Source organism: Oncorhynchus mykiss, chromosome 6, assembly GCF_013265735.2.
Source record: "Oncorhynchus mykiss isolate Arlee chromosome 6, USDA_OmykA_1.1, whole genome shotgun sequence".
NCBI lineage: Eukaryota > Metazoa > Chordata > Actinopteri > Salmoniformes > Salmonidae > Oncorhynchus > Oncorhynchus mykiss.
Genome location: NC_048570.1, coordinates 91596826 through 91624392, shown reverse-complemented (window position 1 = coordinate 91624392; position 27567 = coordinate 91596826). Strand labels below are relative to the sequence as shown.

The 27567-nt window shown below is 40.7% G+C and overlaps 1 protein-coding gene across 4 annotated transcripts in view; it reads right to left on the bottom strand.

Annotated features, from left to right (window-relative positions):
- Nucleotides 1-27567, bottom strand: part of LOC110511547 (high affinity cAMP-specific and IBMX-insensitive 3',5'-cyclic phosphodiesterase 8A) — a 208778-nt gene that overhangs the window by 74894 nt on the left and 106317 nt on the right. For all 4 annotated transcript variants that reach the window (XM_036981520.1, XM_036981521.1, XM_036981522.1 and 1 more), the window contains one exon: nucleotides 15281-15471. In XM_036981520.1, the coding sequence (XP_036837415.1) occupies nucleotides 15281-15471 (191 nt within the window). The remainder of the gene's footprint in view (nucleotides 1-15280; nucleotides 15472-27567) is intronic.

The following is a 27567-nucleotide window of genomic DNA, read 5'->3' as shown; positions in this document are numbered from 1 at the left end:
AATCATCATCGAGAATGTTTTCAGAATTCATGGTCTTCCGTCAGACGTCGTTTCGGACAGAGGTCCGCAATTCACGTCTCAATTTTGGAGGGAGTTTTGCCGTTTGATTGGGGCTTCCGTCAGTCTCTCTTCCGGCTTTCACCCCCAGTCTAACGGTCAAGCAGAACGGGCCAATCAGACTATTGGTCGCATCTTACGCAGTCTTTCTTTTCGCAACCCTGCGTCTTGGTCAGAACAGCTCCCCTGGGCAGAATACGCCCACAACTCGCTTCCTTCGTCTGCGACCGGGCTATCTCCTTTTCAGAGTAGCCTCGGGTACCAGCCTCCGCTGTTCTCATCTCAGTTCGCCGAGTCCAGCGTCCCCTCCGCTCAGGCTTTTGTCCAACGTTGCGAGCGCACCTGGAAGAGGGTCAGGTCTGCACTTTGCCGTTATAGGGCGCAGACTGTGAGGGCTGCTAATAAGCGTAGAACTAAGAGTCCTAGATATTGTCGCGGTCAGAGAGTTTGGCTCTCCACTCAGAACCTTCCCCTTAAGACCGCTTCTCGCAAGTTGACCCCGCGGTTCATTGGTCCGTTCCGTATTGCTCAGATCATTAATCCTGTCGCAGTTCGACTTCTTCTTCCGCGATATCTTCGTCGCGTCCACCCGGTCTTCCATGTCTCCTGTGTCAAGCCCGTTCTTCGCGCCCCCGCTCGTCTCCCCCCCCCCCCCCCCCCCATCCTTGTCGAGGGCGCACCCATCTACAGGGTCCGTAGGATTTTGGACATGCGTCCTCGGGGCCGTGGTCATCAGTACCTAGTAGATTGGGAGGGGTACGGTCCTGAGGAGAGGAGTTGGGTTCCCTCTCGGGACGTGCTGGACCGTGCGCTGATCGATGATTTCCTCCGTTGCCGCCAGGTTTCCTCCTCGAGTGCGCCAGGAGGCGCTCGGTGAGTGGGGGGTACTGTCATGTATTGTCATGTTGTGTCTTGTTTCTGTCCTTTCCCTTCACCCTGTCTCCCTCTGCTGGTCGTTATTAGGTTACCTTTTCTCCCCCTCTTTCCCCCAGCTGTTCCTTGTCTCCTCCTAACTACCTCGTCACCCCTTTTCCCACCTGTTCCCTTTTTCCCTCTGATTAGTCCTCTATATCTCTCTCTGTTTTTGTTCCTGTCTTTGTCGGATTCTTGTTTGTGTTATGCATGCCTGAACCAGACTATCGTCATGTTTGCTGCAACCTTGTCCTGTCCTGTCGGAATCTGCCGGTCCATCTGAGCCTACGTTTGTTTTGTTATTAAAGAAGCTCTGTTTACGTTAATTCGCTTTTGGGTCCTCATTCACGCACCGTAACACTCTGGACCCTGATCTCTCTTTTGAAGAACATATCAAGACCATTTCAAGGACAGCTTTTTTCCATCTACGTAACATTGCAAAAATCAGGAACTTTCTGTCCAAAAATGATGCAGAAAAATTAATCCATGCTTTTGTCACTTCCAGGTTAGACTACTGCAATGCTCTACTTTCCGGCTACCCGGATAAAGCACTAAATAAACTTCAGTTAGTGCTAAATACGGCTGCTAGAATCCTGACTAGAACCAAAAAATGTGATCATATTACTCCAGTGCTAGCCTCTCTACACTGGCTTCCTGTCAAAGCAAGGGCTGATTTCAAGGTTTTACTGCTAACCTACAAAGCATTACATGGGCTTGCTCCTATCTATCTCTCTGATTTGGTCCTGCCGTACATACCTACACGTACGCTACGGTCACAAGACGCAGGCCTCCTAATTGTCCCTAGAATTTTTAAGCAAACAGCTGGAGGCAGGGCTTTCTCCTATAGAGCTCCATTTTTATGGAACGGTCTGCCTACCCATGTCAGAGACGCAAACTCGGTCTCAACCTTTAAGTCTCTACTGAAGACTCATCTCTTCAGTGGGTCATATGATTGAGTGTAGTCTGGCCCAGGAGTGGGAGGGTGAACGGAAAGGCTCTGGAGCAACGAACCACCCTTGCTGTCTCTGCCTGGCCGGTTCCCCTCTTTCCACTGGGATTCTCTGCCTCTAACCCTATTACAGGGGCTGAGTCACTGGCTTTACTGGGGCTCTCTCATGCCGTCCCTGGAGGGGGTGCGTCACCTGAGTGGGTTGAGTCACTGATGTGGTCATCCTGTCTGGGTTGGCGCCCCCCCCCCCCCCCCCCCACCCTTAAGTTGTGCCGTGGCGGAGGTCTTTGTGGGCTATACTCAGCCTTGTCTCAGGATGGTAAGTTGGTGGTTGAAGATATCCCTCTAGTGGTGTGGGGGCTGTGCTTTGGCAAAGTGGGTGGGGTTATATCCTTCCTGTTTGGCCCTGTCCGGGGGTGTCCTCGGAGTGGGCCACAGTGTCTCCTGACCCCTCCTGTCTCAGCCTCCAGTATTTATGCTGCAGTAGTTTATGTGTCGGGGGGCTAGGGTCAGTTTGTTATATCTGGAGTACTTCTCCTGTCCTATTCGGTGTCCTGTGTGAATTTAAGTGTGCGTTCTCTAATTCTCTCCTCTCTTTCTCTCTCTCGGAGGACCTGAGCCCTAGGACCATGCCCCAGGACTACCTGACATGATGACTCCTTGCTGTCCCCAGTCCACCTGGCTGTGCTGCTGCTCCAGTTTCAACTGTTCTGCCTTATTATTATTCGACCATGCTGATCATTTATGAACATTTGAACATCTTGGCCATGTTCTGTTATAATCTCCACCCGGCACAGCCAGAAGAGGACTGGCCATCCCACATATGCTCTCTCTAATTCTCTCTTTCTTTCTCTCTCTCGGAGGACCTGAGCCCTAGGACCATGCCCCAGGAATACCTGACATGATGACTCCTTGCTGTCCCCAGTCCACCTGACTGTGCTGCTGCTCCAGTTTCAACTATTCTGCCTTATTATTATTCGACCATGCTGGTCATTTATGAACATTTGAACATCTTGACCATGTTTTGTTATAATCTCCACCCGGCACAGCCAGAAGAGGACTGGCCACCCCACATAGCCTGGTTCCTCTCTAGGTTTCTTCCTAGGTTTTGGCCTTTCTAGGGAGTTTTTCCTAGCCACCGTGCTTCTTCACCTGCATTGCTTGCTGTTTGGGGTTTTAGGCTGGGTTTCTGTACAGCACTTTGAGATATCAGCTGATGTACGAAGGGCTATATAAAATAAATTTGATTGATTGATTTGATACCTAACCTACTGATATAACGTACCAGCATATACCTAACCTACTGATATAACGTACCAGCATATACCTAACCTACTGATATAACGTACCAGCATATACCTAACCTACCGATATAACGTACCAGCATATACCTAACCTACTGATATAACAAGGTAATGTACCAGCATATACCTAACCTACTGATATAACAAGGTAACGTACCAGCATATACCTAACCTACTGATATAACATACCAGCATATACCTAACCTACTGATATAACAAGGTAATGTACCAGCATATACCTAACCTACTGATATAACAAGGTAACGTACCAGCATATACCTAACCTACTGATATAACAAGGTAACGTACCAGCATATACCTAACCTACTGATATAACGTACCAGCATATACCTAACCTACTGATATAACGTACCAGCATATACCTAACCTACTGATATAACGTACCAGCATATACCTAACCTACTGATATAACGTACCAGCATATACCTAACCTACTGATATAACATACCAGCATATACCTAACCTACTGATATAACAAGGTAATGTACCAGCATATACCTAACCTACTGATATAACGTACCAGGATATACCTAACCTACTGATATAACATACCAGCATATACCTAACCTACTGATATAACATACCAGCATATACCTAACCTACTGATATAACAAGGTAACGTACCAGCATATACCTAACCTACTGATATAACGTACCAGCATATACCTAACCTACTGATATAACGTACCAGCATATACCTAACCTACTGATATAACGTACCAGCATATACCTAACCTACTGATATAACATACCAGCATATACCTAACCTACTGATATAACAAGGTAATGTACCAGCATATACCTAACCTACTGATATAACGTACCAGCATATACCTAACCTACTGATATAACAAGATAATGTACCAGCATATACCTAACCTACTGATATAACAAGATAAAGTACCAGGATATACCTAACCTACTGATATAACATACCAGCATATACCTAACCTACTGATATAACAAGGTAATGTACCAGCATATACCTAACCTACTGATATAACGTACCAGCATATACCTAACCTACTGATATAACGTACCAGCATATACCTAACCTACTGATATAACGTACCAGCATATACCTAACCTACTGATATAACAAGATAATGTACCAGCATATACCTAACCTACTGATATAACGTACCAGCATATACCTAACCTACTGATATAACAAGATAATGTACCAGCATATACCTAACCTACTGATATAACAAGGTAAAGTACCAGGATATACCTAACCTACTGATATAACATACCAGCATATACCTAACCTACTGATATAACAAGGTAAAGTACCAGGATATACCTAACCTACTGATATAACATACCAGCATATACCTAACCTACTGATATAACAAGGTAAAGTACCAGGATATACCTAACCTACTGATATAACGTACCAGCATATACCTAACCTACTGATATAACATACCAGCATATACCTAACCTACTGATATAACAAGGTAAAGTACCAGGATATACCTAACCTACTGATATAACGTACCAGCATATACCTAACCTACTGATATAACGTACCAGCATATACCTAACCTACTGATATAACATACCAGCATATACCTAACCTACTGATATAACAAGGTAAAGTACCAGGATATACCTAACCTACTGATATAACATACCAGCATATACCTAACCTACTGATATAACGTACCAGCATATACCTAACCTACTGATATAACAAGGTAATGTACCAGCATATACCTAACCTACTGATATAACAAGGTAACATACCAGCATATACCTAACCTACTGATATAACAAGGTAACATACCAGCATATACCTAACCTACTGATATAACGTACCAGGATATACCTAACCTACTGATATAACGTACCAGCATATACCTAACCTACTGATATAACAAGGTAACATACCAGCATATACCTAACCTACTGATATAACATACCAGCATATACCTAACCTACTGATATAACAAGGTAATGTACCAGCATATACCTAACCTACTGATATAACGTACCAGGATATACCTAACCTACTGATATAACGTACCAGGATATACCTAACCTACTGATATAACGTACCAGGATATACCTAACCTACTGATATAACGTACCAGCGTATACCTAACCTACTGATATAACAAGGTAATGTACCAGCATATACCTAACCTACTGATATAACGTACCAGGATATACCTAACCAGACATTCTACAGCAGCAGACATTCTTCATGTTCCAGTGCCACGGCGGAAGGGGCAATGGTGGAGGCAGAGTCAACAATGATGATGAGATACTGGAGTAGAGTTTTGTTAAGTTGGATATCTGTCAACGTGTATTTTCAAATTGGACGTATCAACATGGCCATGTATTTACGATATTTTATATTTTCTCCCTCGCTATATAACGTACCAGGATATACCTAACCTACTGATATAACGTACCAGGATATACCTAACCTACTGATATAACGTACCAGCATATACCTAACCTACTGATATAACATACCAGCATATACCTAACCTACTGATATAACGTACCAGGATATACCTAACCTACTGATATAACGTACCAGGATATACCTAACCTACTGATATAACGTACCAGCATATACCTAACCTACTGATATAACGTACCAGCATATACCTAACCTACTGATATAACGTACCGGGATATACCTAACCTACTGATATAACGTACCAGGATGTACCTAACCTACTGATATAACGTACCAGGATATACCTAACCTACTGATATAACGTACCAGCATATACCTAACCTACTGATATAACAAGGTAATGTACCAGCATATACCTAACCTACTGATATAACGTACCAGCATATACCTAACCTACCGATATAACGTACCAGCATATACCTAACCTACTGATATAACGTACCGGGATATACCTAACCTACTGATATAACGTACCAGCATATACCTAACCTACTGATATAACGTACCAGCATATACCTAACCTACTGATATAACGTACCAGCATATACCTAACCTACTGATATAACGTACCGGGATATACCTAACCTACTGATATAACGTACCAGCATATACCTAACCTACTGATATAACGTACCAGCATATACCTAACCTACCGATATAACATACCAGCATATACCTAACCTACTGATATAACAAGGTAATGTACCAGCATATACCTAACCTACTGATATAACGTACCAGCATATACCTAACCTACTGATATAACGTACCAGCATATACCTAACCTACTGATATAACGTACCAGCATATACCTAACCTACTGATATAACGTACCAGCATATACCTAACCTACTGATATAACGTACCAGCATATACCTAACCTACTGATATAACGTACCAGCATATACCTAACCTACTGATATAACATACCAGCATATACCTAACCTACTGATATAACGTACCAGCATATACCTAACCTACTGATATAACGTACCAGCATATACCTAACCTACTGATATAACGTACCAGCATATACCTAACCTACTGATATAACGTACCAGCATATACCTAACCTACTGATATAACGTACCAGCATATACCTAACCTACTGATATAACGTACCAGCATATACCTAACCTACTGATATAACGTACCAGCATATACCTAACCTACTGATATAACGTACCAGCATATACCTAACCTACTGATATAACGTACCAGCATATACCTAACCTACTGATATAACATACCAGCATATACCTAACCTACTGATATAACGTACCAGCATATACCTAACCTACTGATATAACGTACCAGCATATACCTAACCTACTGATATAACGTACCAGCATATACCTAACCTACTGATATAACGTACCAGCATATACCTAACCTACTGATATAACATACCAGCATATACCTAACCTACTGATATAACGTACCAGCATATACCTAACCTACTGATATAACGTACCAGCATATACCTAACCTACTGATATAACGTACCAGCATATACCTAACCTACTGATATAACGTACCAGCATATACCTAACCTACTGATATAACGTACCAGCATATACCTAACCTACTGATATAACGTACCAGCATATACCTAACCTACTGATATAACGTACCAGCATATACCTAACCTACTGATATAACGTACCAGCATATACCTAACCTACTGATATAACGTACCAGCATATACCTAACCTACTGATATAACATACCAGCATATACCTAACCTACTGATATAACGTACCAGCATATACCTAACCTACTGATATAACGTACCAGCATATACCTAACCTACTGATATAACATACCAGCATATACCTAACCTACTGATATAACGTACCAGCATATACCTAACCTACTGATATAACGTACCAGCATATACCTAACCTACTGATATAACGTACCAGCATATACCTAACCTACTGATATAACGTACCAGCATATACCTAACCTACTGATATAACAAGGTAATGTACCCGGATATACCTAACCTACTGATATAACGTACCAGCATATACCTAACCTACTGATATAACGTACCAGCATATACCTAACCTACTGATATAACGTACCAGGATATACCTAACCTACTGATATAACGTACCAGCATATACCTAACCTACTGATATAATGTACCAGCATATACCTAACCTACTGATATAACGTACCAGCATATACCTAACCTACTGATATAACGTACCAGCATATACCTAACCTACTGATATAACGTACCAGCATATACCTAACCTACTGATATAACGTACCAGCATATACCTAACCTACTGATATAACGTACCAGCATATACCTAACCTACTGATATAACAAGGTAATGTACCAGTATATACCTAACCTACCGATATAACAAGGTAACGTACCAGTATATACCTAACCTACTGATATAACAAGGTAATGTACCAGCATATACCTAACCTACTGATATAACAAGGTAACGTACCAGCATATACCTAACCTACTGATATAACGTACCAGCATATACCTAACCTACTGATATAACGTACCAGCATATACCTAACCTACTGATATAACGTACCAGCATATACCTAACCTACTGATATAACAAGGTAATGTACCAGTATATACCTAACCTACTGATATAACAAGGTAACATACCAGTATATACCTAACCTACTGATATAACAAGGTAACGTACCAGTATATACCTAACCTACTGATATAACAAGGTAATGTACCAGCATATACCTAACCTACTGATATAACGTACCAGCATATACCTAACCTACTGATATAACAACGTACCGGGATATACCTAACCTACTGATATAACGTCCCAGCATATACCTAACCTACTGATATAAAGTACCAGCATATACCTAACCTACTGATATAACGTACCAGCATATACCTAACCTACTGATATAACAAGGTAACATACCAGTATATACCTAACCTACTGATATAACAAGGTAACGTACCAGTATATACCTAACCTACTGATATAACAAGGTAATGTACCAGCATATACCTAACCTACTGATATAACGTACCAGCATATACCTAACCTACTGATATAAAGTACCAGCATATACCTAACCTACTGATATAACAAGGTAATGTACCAGCATATACCTAACCTACTGATATAACGTACCAGCATATACCTAACCTACAGATATAACGTACCAGCGTATACCTAACCTACTGATATAACAAGGTAATGTACCAGCATATACCTAACCTACTGATATAACGTACCAGCATATACCTAACCTACTGATATAACAAGGTAATGTACCAGTATATACCTAACCTACTGATATAATGTACCAGCATATACCTAACCTACCGATATAACGTACCAGCATATACCTAACCTACTGATATAACAAGGTAATGTACCAGCATATACCTAACCTACCGATATAACGTACCAGCATATACCTAACCTACTGATATAACAAGGTAATGTACCAGGATATACCTAACCTACTGATATAACGTACCAGCATATACCTAACCTACCGATATAACATACCAGGATATACCTAACCTACTGATATAACGTACCAGCATATACCTAACCTACTGATATAACAAGGTAATGTACCAGCATATACCTAACCTACTGATATAACGTACCAGCATATACCTAACCTACTGATATAACGTACCAGCATATACCTAACCTACTGATATAACGTACCAGCATATACCTAACCTACTGATATAACGTACCAGCATATACCTAACCTACTGATATAACGTACCAGCATATACCTAACCTACCGATATAACAAGGTAATGTACCAGCATATACCTAACCTACTGATATAACGTACCAGCATATACCTAACCTACTGATATAACGTACCAGCATATACCTAACCTACTGATATAACAAGGTAATGTACCAGCATATACCTAACCTACTGATATAACAAGGTAACGTACCAGGATATACCTAACCTACTGATATAACAAGGTAACGTACCAGGATATACCTAACCTACTGATATAACAAGGTAACGTACCAGGATATACCTAACCTACTGATATAACATACCAGCATATACCTAACCTACTGATATAACGTACCAGCATATACCTAACCTACTGATATAACGTACCAGCATATACCTAACCTACTGATATAACAAGGTAATGTACCAGCATATACCTAACCTACTGATATAACAAGGTAACGTACCAGGATATACCTAACCTACTGATATAACATACCAGCATATACCTAACCTACTGATATAACGTACCAGCATATACCTAACCTACTGATATAACAAGGTAACGTACCAGGATATACCTAACCTACTGATATAACGTACCAGCATATACCTAACCTACTGATATAACAAGGTAATGTACCAGTATATACCTAACCTACTGATATAATGTACCAGCATATACCTAACCTACCGATATAACGTACCAGCATATACCTAACCTACCGATATAACATACCAGCATATACCTAACCTACTGATATAACAAGGTAACGTACCAGCATATACCTAACCTACCGATATAATGTACCAGCATATACCTAACCTACTGATATAACAAGGTAACGTACCAGCATATACCTAACCTACCGATATAATGTACCAGCATATACCTAACCTACTGATATAACAAGGTAATGTACCAGTATATACCTAACCTACTGATATAACAAGGTAATGTACCAGCATATACCTAACCTACTGATATAACGTACCAGCATATACCTAACCTACTGATATAATGTACCAGCATATACCTAACCTACTGATATAACGTACCAGCATATACCTAACCTACTGATATAACGTACCAGCATATACCTAACCTACTGATATAATGTACCAGCATATACCTAACCTACTGATATAACGTACCAGCATATACCTAACCTACTGATATAACGTACCAGCATATACCTAACCTACTGATATAACGTACCAGCATATACCTAACCTACTGATATAACGTACCAGCATATACCTAACCTACTGATATAACGTACCAGCATATACCTAACCTACTGATATAACATACCAGCATATACCTAACCTACTGATATAACGTACCAGCATATACCTAACCTACTGATATAACGTACCAGCATATACCTAACCTACTGATATAACGTACCAGCATATACCTAACCTACTGATATAACGTACCAGCATATACCTAACCTACTGATATAACAAGGTAATGTACCAGCATCTACCTAACCTACTGATATAACAAGGTAATGTACCAGCATATACCTAACCTACTGATATAACGTACCAGCATATACCTAACCTACTGATATAACAAGGTAATGTACCAGCATATACCTAACCTACTGATATAACGTACCAGCATATACCTAACCTACTGATATAACGTACCAGCATATACCTAACCTACTGATATAACGTACCAGCATATACCTAACCTACTGATATAACGTACCAGGATGTACCTAACCTACTGATATAACGTACCAGGATATACCTAACCTACTGATATAACATACCAGCATATACCTAACCTACTGATATAACGTACCAGCATATACCTAACCTACTGATATAACGTACCAGCATATACCTAACCTACTGATATAACGTACCAGCATATACCTAACCTACTGATATAACAAGGTAATGTACCAGCATATACCTAACCTACTGATATAACATACCAGCATATACCTAACCTACTGATATAACAAGATAATGTACCAGCATATACCTAACCTACTGATATAACAAGGTAAAGTACCAGGATATACCTAACCTACTGATATAACATACCAGCATATACCTAACCTACTGATATAACAAGGTAAAGTACCAGGATATACCTAACCTACTGATATAACAAGGTAAAGTACCAGGATATACCTAACCTACTGATATAACATACCAGCATATACCTAACCTACTGATATAACAAGGTAATGTACCAGCATATACCTAACCTACTGATATAACATACCAGCATATACCTAACCTACTGATATAACATACCAGCATATACATAACCTACTGATATAACGTACCAGCATATACCTAACCTACTGATATAACAAGGTAAAGTACCAGGATATACCTAACCTACTGATATAACAAGGTAACGTACCAGCATATACCTAACCTACTGATATAACAAGGTAACGTACCAGGATATACCTAACCTACTGATATAACAAGGTAACGTACCAGCATATACCTAACCTACTGATATAACATACCAGCATATACCTAACCTACTGATATAACGTACCAGCATATACCTAACCTACTGATATAACAAGGTAACGTACCAGCATATACCTAACCTACTGATATAACAAGGTAAAGTACCAGGATATACCTAACCTACTGATATAACAAGGTAACGTACCAGCATATACCTAACCTACTGATATAACAAGGTAAAGTCCCAGCATATACCTAACCTACTGATATAACGTACCAGCATATACCTAACTTACTGATATAACAAGGTAATGTACCAGCATATACCTAACCTACTGATATAACGTACCAGCATATACCTAACCTACTGATATAACGTACCAGCATATACCTAACCTACTGATATAACAAGGTAACGTACCAGCATATACCTAACCTACTGATATAACAAGGTAAAGTACCAGGATATACCTAACCTACTGATATAACGTCCCAGCATATACCTAACCTACTGATATAACGTACCAGCATATACCTAACCTACTGATATAACGTACCAGCATATACCTAACCTACTGATATAACGTACCAGCATATACCTAACCTACTGATATAACGTACCAGCATATACCTAACCTACTGATATAACGTACCAGCATATACCTAACCTACTGATATAACGTACCAGCATATACCTAACCTACTGATATAACGTACCAGCATATACCTAACCTACCGATATAACATACCAGCATATACCTAACCTACTGATATAACAAGGTAACATACCAGCATATACCTAACCTACTGATATAACGTACCAGCATATACCTAACCTACTGATATAACGTACCAGCATATACCTAACCTACTGATATAACGTACCAGCATATACCTAACCTACCGATATAACATACCAGCATATACCTAACCTACTGATATAACGTACCAGCATATACCTAACCTACTGATATAACGTACCAGCATATACCTAACCTACTGATATAACATACCAGCATATACCTAACCTACTGATATAACGTACCAGCATATACCTAACCTACTGATATAACGTACCAGCATATACCTAACCTACTGATATAACAAGGTAATGTACCAGCATATACCTAACCTACTGATATAACGTACCAGCATATACCTAACCTACTGATATAACGTACCAGCATATACCTAACCTACTGATATAACGTACCAGCATATACCTAACCTACTGATATAACAAGGTAAAGTACCAGCATATACCTAACCTACTGATATAACGTACCAGCATATACCTAACCTACTGATATAACGTACCAGCATATACCTAACCTACTGATATAACATACCAGCATATACCTAACCTACTGATATAACGTACCAGCATATACCTAACCTACTGATATAACGTACCAGCATATACCTAACCTACTGATATAACGTACCAGCATATACCTAACCTACTGATATAACGTACCAGCATATACCTAACCTACTGATATAACAAGGTAACATACCAGCATATACCTAACCTACTGATATAACAAGGTAATGTACCAGCATATACCTAACCTACTGATATAACAAGGTAATGTACCAGCATATACCTAACCTACTGATATAACAAGGTAACATACCAGCATATACCTAACCTACTGATATAACATACCAGCATATACCTAACCTACTGATATAACGTACCAGCATATACCTAACCTACTGATATAACGTACCAGTATATACCTAACCTACTGATATAACAATGTAATGTACCAGCATATACCTAACCTACTGATATAACAAGGTAACATACCAGCATATACCTAACCTACTGATATAACGTACCAGCATATACCTAACCTACTGATATAACGTACCAGCATATACCTAACCTACTGATATAACATACCAGCATATACCTAACCTACTGATATAACGTACCAGCATATACCTAACCTACTGATATAACAAGGTAACGTACCAGGATATACCTAACCTACTGATATAACATACCAGCATATACCTAACCTACTGATATAACATACCAGCATATACCTAACCTACTGATATAACGTACCAGCATATACCTAACCTACTGATATAACATACCAGCATATACCTAACCTACTGATATAACATACCAGCATATACCTAACCTACTGATATAACATACCAGCATATACCTAACCTACTGATATAACGTACCAGCATATACCTAACCTACTGATATAACGTACCAGCATATACCTAACCTACTGATATAACATACCAGCATATACCTAACCTACTGATATAACATACCAGCATATACCTAACCTACTGATATAACGTACCAGCATATACCTAACCTACTGATATAACATACCAGGATATACCTAACCTACTGATATAACATACCAGCATATACCTAACCTACTGATATAATGTACCAGCATATACCTAACCTACTGATATAACATACCAGCATATACCTAACCTACTGATATAACGTACCAGCATATACCTAACCTACTGATATAACGTACCAGCATATACCTAACCTACTGATATAACGTACCAGCATATACCTAACCTACTGATATAACGTACCAGCATATACCTAACCTACTGATATAACGTACCAGCATATACCTAACCTACTGATATAACGTACCAGCATATACCTAACCTACTGATATAACATACCAGCATATACCTAACCTACTGATATAACGTACCAGCATATACCTAACCTACTGATATAACGTACCAGCATATACCTAACCTACTGATATAACATACCAGTATATACCTAACCTACTGATATAACAAGGTAACGTACCAGCATATACCTAACCTACTGATATAACATACCAGCATATACCTAACCTACTGATATAACATACCAGCATATACCTAACCTACTGATATAACATACCAGTATATACCTAACCTACTGATATAACAAGGTAACGTACCAGCATATACCTAACCTACTGATATAACATACCAGCATCTACCTAACCTACTGATATAACATACCAGCATATACCTAACCTACTGATATAACATACCAGTATATACCTAACCTACTGATATAACATACCAGCATATACCTAACCTACTGATATAACATACCAGCATCTACCTAACCTACTGATATAATGTACCAGCATATACCTAACCTACTGATATAACATACCAGCATATACCTAACCTACTGATATAACATACCAGCATCTACCTAACCTACTGATATAACATACCAGTATATACCTAACCTACTGATATAACATACCAGCATATACCTAACCTACTGATATAACATACCAGTATATACCTAACCTACTGATATAACATACCAGCATATACCTAACCTACTGATATAACATACCAGCATATACCTAACCTACCGATATAACAACGTACCGGCATAGTGATTCAGCGTCGAAGTATCTGGAATGTCTGTGGTCGATGATGACGAGGTCGTGGTGCTTTTCCTTGAAACACTCCAGCGCTGCCTCTGGCGTCCTCGCCACGTTACACCTGAAGTTGGCCTTCTCACACGCCCAGCAGAAACCATTATTCTGGCTGTCCTCTTTGGCAAATACTAACAGTACCTGTAAGGGGAGAGGTTAGAGGTTAAAGGTCAAATACTAACAGTACCTGTAAGGGGAGAGGTTAGAGGTTAAAGGTCAAATACTAACAGTACCTGTAAGGGGAGAGGTTAGAGGTTAAAGGTCAAATACTAACAGTACCTGTAAGGGGAGAGGTTAGAGGTCAAATACTAACAGTACCTGTAAGGGGAGAGGTTAGGGGTTAAAGGTCAAATACTAACCGTACCTGTAAGGGGAGAGGTTAGAGGTTAAAGGTCAAATTCTAACTGTACCTGTAAGGGGAGAGGTTAAATGTCAAATACTAACAGTACCTGTAAGGCGAGAGGTTAGGGGTTAAAGGTCAAATACTAACAGTACCTGTAAGGGGAGAGGTTAAAGGTTAAAGGTGAAATACTAACTGTACCTGTAAGGGGAGACACTGTGCGCACACACACACGCACACAGTCAGAGAGTGTACACATACACCCTCCTACCAAGCAGCATACTTTCACATAACCCCTTGCTTGCGTTAATCCATGGCTTTTAAGCGGCATCTAGGTTTCACTGCGGCGCGCGCGCGCACACACACACACACACACACACACACAGAGAGAGAGAGAAGGCAGGTAGCTAGATGAGTCACTGGGCCTAACAGACGTCATCGTGGACCAGTTGGCAGGAGACACAATCAATGTACAGAATGGGAAGTTTGTTCAGCAGTCTCACGGTTTGCATCACAACTGCAAAATTGAGTTAAAGGTACAAAGACGTCTCTCTGTTCACTTAAAGTCCAGGAGGCCAGGAGCTAGGAGGCTAGGAGCTAGGAGGCCAGGAGGCTAGGAGCTAGGAGCTAGGAGGCTAGGAGGCTAGGAGCTAGGAGCTAGGAGGCCAGGAGCTAGGAGGCCAGGAGCTAGGAGGCCAGGAGCTAGGGGGCTAGGAGCTAGGAGGCTAGGAGGCTAGGAGTCCAGGAGCTAGGAGCTAGGAGAACAGGAGGCCAGGAGCTAGGAGGCCGGGAGCTAGGAGGCTAGGAGCTAGGAGGCCAGGATCTAGGAGGACAGGAGGCCAGGAGCTAGGAGGACATGAGCTAGGAGGACAGGAGCTAGGAGGCTCGGAGCTAGGAGGACAGGAGCTAGGAGGCCAGGAGCTAGAAGGCCAGGAGCTAGAAGGCCAGGAGCTAGGAGGCCAGGAGCTAGGAGGCCAGGAGCTAGGAGGCCAGGAGCTAGGAGGCAAGGAGCTAGGAGCTAGGAGGCCAGGAGCTAGGAGGACAGGAGCTAGGAGGCCAGGAGCTAGGAGGCTAGGAGCTAGGAGGCTAGGAGCAAGGAGGCCAGGAGGCTAGGAGCTAGGAGGACAGGAGGCCAGGAGCTAGGAGGCCGGGAGCTAGGAGGCCAGGAGCTAGGAGGACAGGAGCTAGGAGGACAGGAGGCCAGGAGCTAGGAGGACATGAGCTAGGAGGCCAGGAGCTAGGAGGCCAGGAGCTAGGAGGCCAGGAGCTAGGAGGACAGGAGCTAGGAGGCCAGGAGCTAGGAGGCCAGGAGCTAGGAGGCCAGGAGCTAGGAGGACAGGAGCTAGGAGGACAGGAGCTAGGAGGACAGGAGCTAGGATGACAGGAGCTAGGAGGCCAGGAGCTAGGAGACTAGGAGCTAGGAGGCCAGGAGCTAGGAGGCCAAATATTTATCAAACACCTATTTTTCAGTGGCAATAGATGAGACTATAACAGACAAAATAGTCCAAGAAAATTTTTACAAAAATGATTTTTCATTTCAGTTCACTAAAACAAAACAAAATGATCTCTGTGACTAAAATCTGACTACTAAGTGGACTGGATAACAGTTTTTGAAAAGATTGAAAGCTTTTTAGTAATAAGCACAATTAATATTAGCAGGACAGATGCAAAGCGCAGTTATAGTTCAGCAGTGGGAAGGATGCATCAAACCCAGCACACACAAACTAATTCAGCTGGTGAGCTGCAGGGGAGAAAGCGATGAGTGTGGGAAGACAGGCAGACTGGCTCCGCCTCCGATTATACCCATCTCGCAGGCGACTTTCTTAGTTCACCTTTTAGCTAATAACTAGTCATCCCCAGCCTTCTAGTTAGCTACCCTTTGTCTGGAGCTGCTTCAGGAAATTAAAAACAATAGCAGCATTGAGTTTAATAGTAAAACAACAGTCTAGCTCGGTTTTTCTCTCCTGGGAATAGGTTATAGAAAAGTAGACTGTCTGAAATTATAGGCTAGCCCTCCCAGTTTTCCCTCTGCATTTCATATACAGGATCCTTAGCCAACGTAGCCAAGTCTCCTTCTTTTCCTCAGAGAAAACGTCTTGATTCGAGCCGGCGCTACGTTTTCTTTCTTTCTATAGTTCATTTCTTTAGGCTAAAACCTTGTTCAGTCCTGTTACCTCATTAACTAGCTATAGCTAACAACCTGGGGTGTATTCAGTTGGACGCAACGTTTAGATAGAAATATGCTATGAAGAATAAACATGCCGATCTGACATGTTGAATAAGGAATAACAACGGCTCTATTCAAGGAATTTCTATCTACAACGTTCGAGAAAGTTTTACAACTTGGCCTTGGTAACATTACCAGTAGCCTATTGAGCGTAGCCATGGTAACATTACCAGTAGCCTATTGAGTGTAGCCATGGTAACATTACCAGTAGCCTATTGAGTGTAGCCATGGTAACATTACCAGTAGCCTACTGAGTGTAGCCATGGTAACATTACCAGTAGCCTATTGAGTGTAGCCATGGTAACATTACCAGTAGCCTATTGAGCGTAGCCATGGTAACATTACCAGTAGCCTATTGAACATAGCCATGGTAAAACTATATCTGACTGGGTTAATAACTCCTCTATATCTGACTGAGTTAATAACTCCTCTTACTGGGTTAATAACTCCTCTATATCTGACTGAGTTAATAACTCCTCTTACTGGGTTAATAACTCCTCTATATCTGACTGGGTTAATAACTCCTCTATATCTGACTGGGTTAATAACTCCTCTATATCTGACTGGGTTAATAACTCCTCTATATCTGACTGGGTTAATAACTCCTCTATATCTGACTGGGTTAATAACTCCTCGTCACTACATTATATCTGACTGGGTTAATAACTCCTCTATATCTGACTGGGTTAATAACTCCTCTATATCTGACTGGGTTAATAACTCCTCTATATCTGACTGGGTTAATAACTCCTCTATATCTGACTGGGTTAATAACTCCTCTGACTGGGTTAATAACTCCTCTATATCTGACTGGGTTAATAACTCCTCTATATCTGACTGGGTTAATAACTCCTCTATATCTGACTGGGTTAATAACTCCTCTATATCTGACTGGGTTAATAACTCCTCTATATCTGACTGGGTTAATAACTCCTCTGACTGGGTTAATAACTCCTCTATATCTGACTGGGTTAATAACTCCTCTATATCTGACTGGGTTAATAACTCCTCTATATCTAATTGGGTTAATAACTCCTCTATATCTGACTGGGTTAATAACTCCTCTATATCTGACTGGGTTAATAACTCCTCTATATCTGACTGGGTTAATAACTCCTCTATATCTGACTGGGTTAATAACTCCTCTATATCTGACTGGGTTAATAACTCCTCTGACTGGGTTAATAACTCCTCTATATCTGACTGGGTTAATAACTCCTCTATATCTGACTGGGTAAATACAGTGCCTTGCGAAAGTACAACTCATACAAGGAGAAGACTGATCAGAGATGCAGCCAATAAGCCCATGATCACTCTGGATGAACTGCAGAGATCTACAGCTGAGGTGGGAGACTCTGTCCATAGGACAACAATCAGTCATACAGTGCCTTGCGAAAGTATTCGGCCCCCTTGAACTTTGCGACCTTTTGCCACATTTCAAGCTTCAAACATAAAGATATAAAACTGTATTTTTTTGTGAAGAATCAACAACAAGTGGGACACAATCATGAAGTGGAATGACATTTATTGGATATTTCAAACCTTTTTAACAAATCAAAAACTGAAAAATTGGGCGTGCAAAATTATTCAGCCCCTTTACTTTCAGTGCAGCAAACTCTCTCCAGAAGTTCAGTGAGGATCTCTGAATGATACAATGTTGACCTAAATGACTAATGATGATAAATACAATCCACCTGTGTGTAATCAAGTCTCCGTATAAATGCACCTGCACTGTGATAGTCTCAGAGGTCCGTTAAAAGCGCAGAGAGCATCATGAAGAACAAGGAACACACCAGGCAGGTCTGAGATACTGTTGTGAAGAAGTTTAAAGCCGGATTTGGATACAAAAAGATTTCCCAAGCTTTAAACATCCCAAGGAGCACTGTGCAAGCGATAATATTGAAATGGAAGGAGTATCAGACCACTGCAAATCTACCAAGACCTGGCCGTCCCTCTAAACTTTCAGCTCATACAAGGAGAAGACTGATCAGAGATGCAGCCAAGAGGCCCATGATCACTCTGGATGAACTGCAGAGATCTACAGCTGAGGTGGGAGACTCTGTCCATAGGACAACAATCAGTCGTATATTGCACAAATCTGGCCTTTTTCGAAGAGTGGCAAGAAGAAAGCCATTTCTTAAAGATATCCATAAAAAGTGTCGTTTAAAGTTTGCCACAAGCCACCTGGAAGACACACCAAACATGTGGAAGAAGGTGCTCTGGTCAGATGAAACCAAAATGGAACTTTTTGGCAACAATGCAAAACGTTATGTTTGGCGTAAAAGCAACACAGCTCATCACCCTGAACACATTATCCCCACTGTCAAACATGGTGGTGGCAGCATCATGGTTTGGGCCTGCTTTTCTTCAGCAGGGACAGGGAAGATGGTTAAAATTGATGGGAAGATGGATGGAGCCAAATACAGGACCATTCTGGAAGAAAACCTGATGGAGTCTGCAAAAGACCTGAGACTGGGAGGGAGATTTGTCTTCCAACAAGACAATGATCCAAAACATAAAGCAAAATCTACAATGGAATGGTTCAAAAATAAACATATCCAGGTGTTAGAATGGCCAAGTCAAAGTCCAGACCTGAATCCAATCGAGAATCTGTGGAAAGAACTGAAAACTGCTGTTCACAAATGCTCTCCATCCAACCTCACTGAGCTCGAGCTGTTTTGCAAGGAGGAATGGGAAAAAATGTCAGTCTCTCGATGTGCAAAACTGATAGAGACATACCCCAAGCGACTTACAGCTGTAATCGCAGCAAAAGGTGGCGCTACAAAGTATTAACTTAAGGGGGCTGAATAATTTTGCATGCCCAATTTTTCAGTTTTTGATTTGTTAAAAAAGTTTGAAATATCCAATAAATGTCTTTCCACTTCATGATTGTGTCCCACTTGTTGTTGATTCTTCAAAAAAAAATACAGTTTTATATCTTTATGTTTGAAGCCTGAAATGTGGCAAAAGGTCGCAAAGTTCAAGGGGGCCGAATACTTTCGCAAGGCACTGTATATTGCACAAATCTGGCCTTTATGGAAGAGTGGCAAGGAGAAAGCCATTTCTTAAAGATATCCATAAAAAGTGTTGTTTAAAGTTTGCCACAAGCCACCTGGGAGACACACCAAACATGTGGAAGAAGGTGCTCTGGTCAGATGAAACCAAAATTGAACTTTTTGGCAACAATGCAAAACGTTATGTTTGGCGTAAAAGCAATACAGCTGAACACACCATCCCCACTGTCAAACATGGTGGTGGCAGCATCATGGTTTGGGCCTGCTTTTCTTCAGCAGGGACAGGGAAGATGGTTAAAATTGATGGAAAAAAGTTTGAAATATCCAATAAATGTCTTTCCACTTCATGATTGTGTCCCACTTGTTGTTGATTCTTCACAAAAAAATACAGTTTTATATCTTAATGTTTGAAGCCTGAAATGTGGCAAAAGGTCGCAAAGTTCAAGGGGGCCGAATACTTTCGCAAGGCACTGTAACTCCTCTATATCTGACTGGGTTAATAACTCCTCTGACTGGGTTAATAACTCTATATCTGACTGGGTTAATAACTGTATATCTGACTGGGTTAATAACCCCTCTATATCTGACTGGGTTAATAACTCCTCTATATCTGACTGGGTTAATAACTCCTCTATATCTGACTGGGTTAATAACTCCTCTATATCTGACTGGGTTAATAACTCCTCTATATCTGACTGGGTTAATAACTCCTCTATATCTGACTGGGTTAATAACTCCTCTATATCTGACTGAGTTAATAACTCCTCTTACTGGGTTAATAACTCCTCTATATCTGACTGGGTTAATAACTCCTCTATATCTGACTGGGTTAATAACTCCTCTATATCTGACTGGGTTAATAACTCCTCTATATCTGACTGGGTTAATAACTCCTCTATATCTGACTGAGTTAATAACTCCTCTTACTGGGTTAATAACTCCTCTATATCTGACTGGGTTAATAACTCCTCTATATCTGACTGGGTTAATAACTCCTCTATATCTGACTGGGTTAATAACTCCTCTATATCTGACTGGGTTAATAACTCCTCTATGTCTGACTGGGTTAATAACTCCTCGTCACTACATTATATCTGACTGGGTTAATAACTCCTCTATATCTGACTGGGTTAATAACTCCTCTATATCTGACTGGGTTAATAACTCCTCTATATCTGACTGGGTTAATAACTCCTCTATATCTGACTGGGTTAATAACTCCTCTGACTGGGTTAATAACTCCTCTATATCTGACTGGGTTAATAACTCCTCTATATCTGACTGGGTTAATAACTCCTCTATATCTAATTGGGTTAATAACTCCTCTATATCTGACTGGGTTAATAACTCCTCTATATCTGACTGGGTTAATAACTCCTCTATATCTGACTGGGTTAATAAGTCCTCTATATCTGACTGGGTTAATAACTCCTCTATATCTGACTGGGTTAATAACTCCTCTGACTGGGTTAATAACTCCTCTATATCTGACTGGGTTAATAACTCCTCTATATCTGACTGGGTAAATACAGTGCCTTGCGAAAGTACAACTCATACAAGGAGAAGACTGATCAGAGATGCAGCCAATAAGCCCATGATCACTCTGGATGAACTGCAGAGATCTACAGCTGAGGTGGGAGACTCTGTCCATAGGACAACAATCAGTCATACAGTGCCTTGCGAAAGTATTCGGCCCCCTTGAACTTTGCGACCTTTTGCCACATTTCAAGCTTCAAACATAAAGATATAAAACTGTATTTTTTTGTGAAGAATCAACAACAAGTGGGACACAATCATGAAGTGGAATGACATTTATTGGATATTTCAAACCTTTTTAACAAATCAAAAACTGAAAAATTGGGCGTGCAAAATTATTCAGCCCCTTTACTTTCAGTGCAGCAAACTCTCTCCAGAAGTTCAGTGAGGATCTCTGAATGATACAATGTTGACCTAAATGACTAATGATGATAAATACAATCCACCTGTGTGTAATCAAGTCTCCGTATAAATGCACCTGCACTGTGATAGTCTCAGAGGTCCGTTAAAAGCGCAGAGAGCATCATGAAGAACAAGGAACACACCAGACAGGTCCGAGATACTGTTGTGAAGAAGTTTAAAGCCGGATTTGGATACAAAAAGATTTCCCAAGCTTTAAACATCCCAAGGAGCACTGTGCAAGCGATAATATTGAAATGGAAGGAGTATCAGACCACTGCAAATCTACCAAGACCTGGCCGTCCCTCTAAACTTTCAGCTCATACAAGGAGAAGACTGATCAGAGATGCAGCCAAGAGGCCCATGATCACTCTGGATGAACTGCAGAGATCTACAGCTGAGGTGGGAGACTCTGTCCATAGGACAACAATCAGTCGTATATTGCACAAATCTGGCCTTTTTCGAAGAGTGGCAAGAAGAAAGCCATTTCTTAAAGATATCCATAAAAAGTGTCGTTTAAAGTTTGCCACAAGCCACCTGGAAGACACACCAAACATGTGGAAGAAGGTGCTCTGGTCAGATGAAACCAAAATGGAACTTTTTGGCAACAATGCAAAACGTTATGTTTGGCGTAAAAGCAACACAGCTCATCACCCTGAACACATTATCCCCACTGTCAAACATGGTGGTGGCAGCATCATGGTTTGGGCCTGCTTTTCTTCAGCAGGGACAGGGAAGATGGTTAAAATTGATGGGAAGATGGATGGAGCCAAATACAGGACCATTCTGGAAGAAAACCTGATGGAGTCTGCAAAAGACCTGAGACTGGGAGGGAGATTTGTCTTCCAACAAGACAATGATCCAAAACATAAAGCAAAATCTACAATGGAATGGTTCAAAAATAAACATATCCAGGTGTTAGAATGGCCAAGTCAAAGTCCAGACCTGAATCCAATCGAGAATCTGTGGAAAGAACTGAAAACTGCTGTTCACAAATGCTCTCCATCCAACCTCACTGAGCTCGAGCTGTTTTGCAAGGAGGAATGGGAAAAAATGTCAGTCTCTCGATGTGCAAAACTGATAGAGACATACCCCAAGCGACTTACAGCTGTAATCGCAGCAAAAGGTGGCGCTACAAAGTATTAACTTAAGGGGGCTGAATAATTTTGCATGCCCAATTTTTCAGTTTTTGATTTGTTAAAAAAGTTTGAAATATCCAATAAATGTCTTTCCACTTCATGATTGTGTCCCACTTGTTGTTGATTCTTCAAAAAAAAATACAGTTTTATATCTTTATGTTTGAAGCCTGAAATGTGGCAAAAGGTCGCAAAGTTCAAGGGGGCCGAATACTTTCGCAAGGCACTGTATATTGCACAAATCTGGCCTTTATGGAAGAGTGGCAAGGAGAAAGCCATTTCTTAAAGATATCCATAAAAAGTGTTGTTTAAAGTTTGCCACAAGCCACCTGGGAGACACACCAAACATGTGGAAGAAGGTGCTCTGGTCAGATGAAACCAAAATTGAACTTTTTGGCAACAATGCAAAACGTTATGTTTGGCGTAAAAGCAATACAGCTGAACACACCATCCCCACTGTCAAACATGGTGGTGGCAGCATCATGGTTTGGGCCTGCTTTTCTTCAGCAGGGACAGGGAAGATGGTTAAAATTGATGGAAAAAAGTTTTAAATATCCAATAAATGTCTTTCCACTTCATGATTGTGTCCCACTTGTTGTTGATTCTTCACAAAAAAATACAGTTTTATATCTTAATGTTTGAAGCCTGAAATGTGGCAAAAGGTCGCAAAGTTCAAGGGGGCCGAATACTTTCGCAAGGCACTGTAACTCCTCTATATCTGACTGGGTTAATAACTCCTCTGACTGGGTTAATAACTCTATATCTGACTGGGTTAATAACTGTATATCTGACTGGGTTAATAACCCCTCTATATCTGACTGGGTTAATAACTCCTCTATATCTGACTGGGTTAATAACTCCTCTATATCTGACTGGGTTAATAACTCCTCTATATCTGACTGGGTTAATAACTCCTCTATATCTGACTGGGTTAATAACTCCTCTATATCTGACTGGGTTAATAACTCCTCTATATCTGACTGAGTTAATAACTCCTCTTACTGGGTTAATAACTCCTCTATATCTGACTGGGTTAATAACTCCTCTATATCTGACTGGGTTAATAACTCCTCTATATCTGACTGGGTTAATAACTCCTCTATATCTGACTGGGTTAATAACTCCTCTATATCTGACTGAGTTAATAACTCCTCTTACTGGGTTAATAACTCCTCTATATCTGACTGGGTTAATAACTCCTCTATATCTGACTGGGTTAATAACTCCTCTATATCTGACTGGGTTAATAACTCCTCTATATCTGACTGGGTTAATAACTCCTCTATATCTGACTGGGTTAATAACTCCTCGTCACTACATTATATCTGACTGGGTTAATAACTCCTCTATATCTGACTGGGTTAATAACTCCTCTATATCTGACTGGGTTAATAACTCCTCTATATCTGACTGGGTTAATAACTCCTCTATATCTGACTGGGTTAATAACTCCTCTATATCTGACTGGGTTAATAACTCCTCTATATCTAATTGGGTTAATAACTCCTCTATATCTGACTGGGTTAATAACTCCTCTATATCTGACTGGGTTAATAACTCCTCTATATCTGACTGGGTTAATAAGTCCTCTATATCTGACTGGGTTAATAACTCCTCTATATCTGACTGGGTTAATAACTCCTCTGACTGGGTTAATAACTCCTCTATATCTGACTGGGTTAATAACTCCTCTATATCTGACTGGGTAAATACAGTGCCTTGCGAAAGTACAACTCATACAAGGAGAAGACTGATCAGAGATGCAGCCAATAAGCCCATGATCACTCTGGATGAACTGCAGAGATCTACAGCTGAGGTGGGAGACTCTGTCCATAGGACAACAATCAGTCATACAGTGCCTTGCGAAAGTATTCGGCCCCCTTGAACTTTGCGACCTTTTGCCACATTTCAAGCTTCAAACATAAAGATATAAAACTGTATTTTTTTGTGAAGAATCAACAACAAGTGGGACACAATCATGAAGTGGAATGACATTTATTGGATATTTCAAACCTTTTTAACAAATCAAAAACTGAAAAATTGGGCGTGCAAAATTATTCAGCCCCTTTACTTTCAGTGCAGCAAACTCTCTCCAGAAGTTCAGTGAGGATCTCTGAATGATACAATGTTGACCTAAATGACTAATGATGATAAATACAATCCACCTGTGTGTAATCAAGTCTCCGTATAAATGCACCTGCACTGTGATAGTCTCAGAGGTCCGTTAAAAGCGCAGAGAGCATCATGAAGAACAAGGAACACACCAGGCAGGTCTGAGATACTGTTGTGAAGAAGTTTAAAGCCGGATTTGGATACAAAAAGATTTCCCAAGCTTTAAACATCCCAAGGAGCACTGTGCAAGCGATAATATTGAAATGGAAGGAGTATCAGACCACTGCAAATCTACCAAGACCTGGCCGTCCCTCTAAACTTTCAGCTCATACAAGGAGAAGACTGATCAGAGATGCAGCCAAGAGGCCCATGATCACTCTGGATGAACTGCAGAGATCTACAGCTGAGGTGGGAGACTCTGTCCATAGGACAACAATCAGTCGTATATTGCACAAATCTGGCCTTTTTCGAAGAGTGGCAAGAAGAAAGCCATTTCTTAAAGATATCCATAAAAAGTGTCGTTTAAAGTTTGCCACAAGCCACCTGGAAGACACACCAAACATGTGGAAGAAGGTGCTCTGGTCAGATGAAACCAAAATGGAACTTTTTGGCAACAATGCAAAACGTTATGTTTGGCGTAAAAGCAACACAGCTCATCACCCTGAACACATTATCCCCACTGTCAAACATGGTGGTGGCAGCATCATGGTTTGGGCCTGCTTTTCTTCAGCAGGGACAGGGAAGATGGTTAAAATTGATGGGAAGATGGATGGAGCCAAATACAGGACCATTCTGGAAGAAAACCTGATGGAGTCTGCAAAAGACCTGAGACTGGGAGGGAGATTTGTCTTCCAACAAGACAATGATCCAAAACATAAAGCAAAATCTACAATGGAATGGTTCAAAAATAAACATATCCAGGTGTTAGAATGGCCAAGTCAAAGTCCAGACCTGAATCCAATCGAGAATCTGTGGAAAGAACTGAAAACTGCTGTTCACAAATGCTCTCCATCCAACCTCACTGAGCTCGAGCTGTTTTGCAAGGAGGAATGGGAAAAAATGTCAGTCTCTCGATGTGCAAAACTGATAGAGACATACCCCAAGCGACTTACAGCTGTAATCGCAGCAAAAGGTGGCGCTACAAAGTATTAACTTAAGGGGGCTGAATAATTTTGCATGCCCAATTTTTCAGTTTTTGATTTGTTAAAAAAGTTTGAAATATCCAATAAATGTCTTTCCACTTCATGATTGTGTCCCACTTGTTGTTGATTCTTCACAAAAAAATACAGTTTTATATCTTAATGTTTGAAGCCTGAAATGTGGCAAAAGGTCGCAAAGTTCAAGGGGGCCGAATAATTTCGCAAGGCACTGTAACTCCTCTATATCTGACTGGGTTAATAACTCCTCTGACTGGGTTAATAACTCTATATCTGACTGGGTTAATAACTGTATATCTGACTGGGTTAATAACCC